This window comes from Apaloderma vittatum, unplaced genomic scaffold (genome assembly GCF_000703405.1).
Source record: "Apaloderma vittatum isolate BGI_N311 unplaced genomic scaffold, ASM70340v1 scaffold14764, whole genome shotgun sequence".
Lineage (NCBI taxonomy): Eukaryota > Metazoa > Chordata > Aves > Trogoniformes > Trogonidae > Apaloderma > Apaloderma vittatum.
The window spans coordinates 10,190-15,798 of NW_009712298.1; the positions used below are offsets into that span (position 1 = coordinate 10,190).

The 5,609-nt window shown below is 43.9% G+C and overlaps 1 protein-coding gene across 1 annotated transcript in view; it reads left to right on the plus strand.

The window, feature by feature from the left end:
* The first annotated feature begins 308 nt into the window (after positions 1-308).
* Positions 309-5,609, plus strand: part of ARHGAP20 (Rho GTPase activating protein 20) — a 50,042-nt gene continuing 44,741 nt past the window's right edge. Inside the window, exon 1 of the mRNA XM_009867931.1 lies at positions 309-391. Within this exon, the coding sequence (XP_009866233.1) occupies positions 309-391 (83 nt within the window). The remainder of the gene's footprint in view (positions 392-5,609) is intronic.

Genomic DNA, 5,609 nt, shown 5'->3' on the forward strand with positions numbered 1-5,609 from the left:
GGGTTATTAAGGGACAAAACATGGTGGAGGACAAGGTGTTTATTTCATGTGTGTGGTGTACCTCGGATATCTCTGTGTAGACATTAATTATTAGCTTTTCTTTATCTCCGACTTTCTGGTTGTGCTCCTGTTTTTCTCAATGTCTACATTTTATAACCATTTTCCCCCTCTAGGGTTGCTGATGGCAATAACTCAGCCTTTTTCACGTGGTCTAAAGTTGGTGTCTGGCTGCGACAAGTCTGCATGCATGCAATTATTGTTCCAAATCTTACCTATGATTTCATTTTGTTTCTCTTTCCAATCAGAAAATGAAGAGTTTGGCCCAAAGACGCCAGTCTGCACCATCTTTGATCTTTGTCAAAGCACTTAACAGATCTCGATCGGTCTCAAGGTGAGTCAGTGGGTTCTTCTGGCTGTATTGTTTTGCAGTTTCTCAGGCCAAACCTTGACATGTTTTTGAGCTATTGTCCACACCAAGTTGTCAAACATAATTCAGGTTGCCCAGTAATGGCACAACTACAAAGCCTGCTAAAAGATGTGATAGACCCAGCCCAGACACCGGCTGGGATCTCCCAGAGGGGTTTCTCCAGTGCTGCTGTATTAAGCTGTTTATACCCAACTGGACAAGCAGAGCTGCTCCACAATTTGCAAGTGGGCATGCAACGTTTGGGCTGTTTGGTTCTAATTAATTTGTGGCTGGCTATGATTGCCTGCTGAGGAGATGGCATAGGCAAAAGAAGGTGAATTGTTTCTTACTTTCTTCCTTGTACACTTACGCAGTGCCAGGCGTAACTCAAAGAGTTGTTATAGCAGGATTGTACTGCTGCATGGGACAGGCTCTCTGGGGCTCTGGAAGCACCTGCTGATTTAGGACAGTGCTGTGGGCCAGGATCTGGTGGTTGCAACCTTCTCTCATCCACCATATAGCAGCTCATGGGGCTGTGTATGTAGGTGTGTGCAGGTGTGAAGCTTTCAGCATTTTTTCATGATTATCTTTTGCCAGGATGAGCCGTTCCTCTCCGTCGCACGATGTAAAGCTACCACAGAAAAGGGAATTTATGTGGAGCTAGTCCCTTGTCCAGCCCCAGGCTTGACCTGCCATTTGAACCACTCTGCATACATAACTTTAGTCTTCCTGACCTACAGTTCATTAGACTTTAAACTTATAAAACGTAAGTGTTTATTGAGAAGTGAACCATCTGGTAGGCTGTTAATGCTTCCAGCTGTGTAGAGCTCTTTAGGAAGAAACATTACGGAGGGAAATTAAAGTATGTCTTTTCTTATAAGGAATATTTTTTCCTACTCTGTGGTGTGTTAAGTAATCAGTATGTGAGCTTTGGATAGTTTTTTGTGTTTGATCTAACTAATACCTTGGTTTCATATTTGTCATCGTGCAGAATTCCACACTATTTCAGAAACCTGTGAAAGTATTCTGTGAAAACATCAAAATTGCAAAATAGGAAAGAAAAATTATTTGAAACTGCTTGCAGGTCTTTTTTGTTGGCTATGATATAAGAGAGGAAACTTAGAAATTAATTTCTAAAGGCATTTTCATGTTCTTGTCTAGTCTACTGGCCTGAGCCTAGGACTGAGAGCCAGCCACATGTGTTCTGGTTCTGTCTGTAAAATATCTTCTGTGGCCTCTCTTTGACTTTGTCTGTCCTCTGCCTGTGGCATGCAGCAATTAGCTGCTCCTGTGGTTTCGAACTGAGGTCTGTGGCCTTAGTGAGAGTTATCAGGTGAAGTCTGAGGACCCCGGAGCCAGAGCAAGTCGTTGTGCAGCTTCAAAGCCTATCCAGTTAGAGGGTAACACTTCGCATGGTGTTTATTATTGTTCACAGGAGCAGTAATTCTCACCTGTGCCTGACTTCCGTGTTTGGCTGTGCAGAACACATTCCTCTTCCTCACCAAACTGATGAATGAGTTTGAACTTTCCACTTGGTTTGTTGTGTAAATGCTTAACCCTTGTGAAGTGCTTTCTCTTAAGAAGAGCTGAAGAGCAACAGAGTGACGTCTCAGGTTTTCTAATCTCCTCCAAATGTTCTGTCTCAGACCTGTCTCAGCTCTTAGTTCCCCTTTTTGTAGACACAGCCAGCCTGCAAAATCCATTATTCTCCTCTGGCAGTGAGCATTAGTACTGGGACTCTATAACACTTACTTGTTAATGGTTGATTAATGACTTGTAGATAATAAAGCTCCTATCTGAAGTTAGCAAACATCTGTGAGGGATTTATATGAATCCTCTCACCTCAGCAGCTGGCTCACCTCAATACTTGTTGAAATTAATGAACAAGTGCAAAGTTTAAAAGGGCAGGAAATACTTAGAAGCACAAGTCAGTTTGTATTTTTATACCACTTTATATGTCAGGTGTCCTTGGTTTATATACAGCCACTTTCATAAAATGTGGTGACACCCACTTCAGGCAGACTTGCCCTGGGGCATTTTAAAGTTTATTAATGGTATTTATTCAAAGAAACCATTGTGACATCTGGAGATGGCTATTTAACATTCAGAGGATTAAGGTTTTTTAATGGTAGTAGTGGTGTAACTTGTGATGGCACAAGGATCTAAGTGAGGTGAAACGATCTTGCTTAGAAAAAGCAGATGCTTGTTGTGTCATTGTCCTTTTTTTCAGTCCTGAAAGAGAAGCAAATATGAAAGTCTTGTATGCTTAAAAGCTTGTCTTCTTTTTTTCTGTCTCTGTCATTTGGGTTAATGAAAGTTAAGCCTTCCTTACAAATCTTGCGTTGCCACATCAGTCGTACAGAAGGAGTTACAAGAAGAGTTCCAGGATGTCTGTATGGTACGGTGGTGCACAGATGTGCAACAGTGCTGTAATCCCTGCCTCACTCGACTGTAACTACAGGCAGCAGAGGAACATAGTAAATAGTACAGACATTTTAGTGGAATTTGGGCCCTTACTTCCAAGAGATGAAAATATGCAGACTATTCATTGCCTCCTGTTCTTGCTTCTCTTCCTTTTTTTTCTGTACAGTTTCTCTTTCCTTACAAAATAGTGATGAATAGGCATGTAAGGATTGTTTCACGTAATCAGATGTCCTCTTTGGAAGCACTTTGGGAAAAGTTATTCTAGAAGTACATTGGGAAAGTAATGTTTTTATATTTTTCTTGGCTGATACTCAGATGCAGGAAAAATAAGTTTGATTGTTAACTCCATTAAAGTGTATGAAATCAGCAATGGATTCATGTTAGTTATATTTGGCCCCAGACCTGTTCTGCAGCTGTAATTTTCCTCTTACTTTTTCTTGGTGTCCTTTAATGAAAACTGCACAACTTAATGATATACTTCAGTGTAACACAAATTATGGGCTTGAAATAGAAATGTCTGAGGTCTTGTAATCTTAAAATAATTGATGTAAAATAATAAAGACTTATTTCAAGCCAAATTTTCAGCCTTTGCTTTACTGTCCCTCAGAACAGTTTTCACATGTGAAAAAGCCCAAGCTACCAAGTTTGTGCTTTGCATTGGCAGACTTCTGCTCACATCTTGGATATTTCACAGGGACAGCCAAGTTCTGTGCTGCAGTCGCTGGCAGCTTCCTTCCCCTTTCCCAATGCACACCTCGACAGATCTTTGAAAGTGATATTTTTACATGCTGAAACTTATTAATGTAAGTTCACAATTTCCGAGTCTGCCTGACCATTTACAGATATGTGTCTCTAAAGGTGTTAAAATGTTGGTAATGAAACTACTCTTTATTACAATGTGAAGTGTGTTCATTATGTTATTTTGGTGTAAGCTGGAAGCTGTGGCTATTTTTTAATAAACAAACAAACAAACAAATAAATAAATACATTATAATTTTAAAAGATTTTATGAACAAATCTTTAAAGAACATGAAAAGGAAGCACTTAAAAAGTTACCTCCACTCAATTTTATTATCCGGCTTTTTATGGCTGAAGAACTCAAAGATAAAAAATGATGATTTCACAAGTTTCTAAGATGTTTTTTTACCCCTTCTGTATGTATTGTGCCATTCACAGAGAGGCTGCTCTTCCTTCTCCCAACACACAGTAAGTGATTCTGGCATGCTATCTTCCAGCAGTCCCATGCCAAATGCTAAATATCCCAGATAACAAAGATCATATGTGTAATCTAGTAATGCATTCCACTTGGCACTAGTCAGAGTGTTCCCAAAGTCTTGGACATTGTGTTTTCAGGGGTTTAGTCAGAAGATATGTGGACGATCCAAGCTATGTGACTAGATGAAGACAAAAATAGAGACTTTTAATAGATGTAAATTGACAGGAGGCCTTAACTGTCTCTTTTTCATGGGGAAGGTGAGTATTTGGTGTTTCACATAAATCTAATTGCAAGGAGGAAGGGAATAAAAGTTCATTGCAAATAACTAACTTGTTAAGTAGGTATTTCGGTTGTAATAATTTTGCTAATTCTTCACTCGTTTCCATGGAAATGAGTAATTTCACCCAGCACAACAACCTCCGCGAGGTGCATTTGGTTGGGGAGGCTCAGCACCTGGGTACGGTACGGAGGCACCGAGAGCAAGTGCCCGCCACCCTGTCGTGCCCGACAATCCTCTGATTTACCAGCTGCCACAGGCCGAGGCCTGTATGGGCAGGTGTGCCCTGAGAAGCTGCTGTCCCCTCAGCCATCGTGGCAGAGGCGGGTGGTGTTCTTGCACAGCCCCCAGGGAACCATGACAGCTTGTGTTGGAGTGTGGAGCTGGGATGGCCAGCACCGACCCGCCTGAGGCTGTCCTGCTGCCGGGGCACCCATCCCCACCCGTTACCACAACAAAACCCACCAGGAAGAGGCGTGGGGTGGCCAGGGCCACCACAGCCTGGCCGACTGATGATGCCGTCGCTGGTGGCATGTCGGGGCATGGCCTAGGGCCACCCCTCTGCACGGCACAGCCCTGGGACGGCATGAGACAGGCGACACCTCATGGCTAAGCTTGAGGGGTTTTGAGGGACAAAGGCCAACATATTGTACGCGTGCCCATACAGCGGTGGGGTTTTGCCTCCGAAGCCGTTACACACCAGCAGCGGTGGTGGTATGGGGAGAGATTGGTTCAAGACCAGGCTGGGAGGCAGCATGGCCAGGTAATGTCCCAAACTCCTTCCATTTCAGATGCAGGTGTCACAGTTTTGGGTGGGAGGGGGTTCCCCTGAAGGCAAGGATAATGGGCTAAGAAATAATTTTGCGTCTGGTGCCGCAGGCAGTAAAGAAAGATGTGCAGTGTTTGAGGCTGCCAGGTGAGCCAAGGCCCTGCCTGGGGGTCGCTCCCTGGCACAGCCCTCACCTGCTGCTCCACTCGGTGGTGCTCGAGGGGCTGCGTGGCTAAAACTACGCATGGACGTGCACAGCGTCTCTAAAGCCTCCCCCACCATGCCCTCAGCCATCCAAATGGTGTGGCCACAAGAGATGGGGGCTCTTAAAATGCCTTCATTCACCCTTAGGAAGAGGTATGCTGTGGAAGGGAGCCCTTGCAAGGCAGCCTTTCTGAAGCTGCATGGCTCGTGGGCTTTTTGGGAAGCGCAAAGGCTGTGACTGTGGTCAGAGTGGTTCCCCAAGGTGAAAATCGAAGTGGCAGGACCCCGGGGGCAGCCCCGTACTCCACCATCC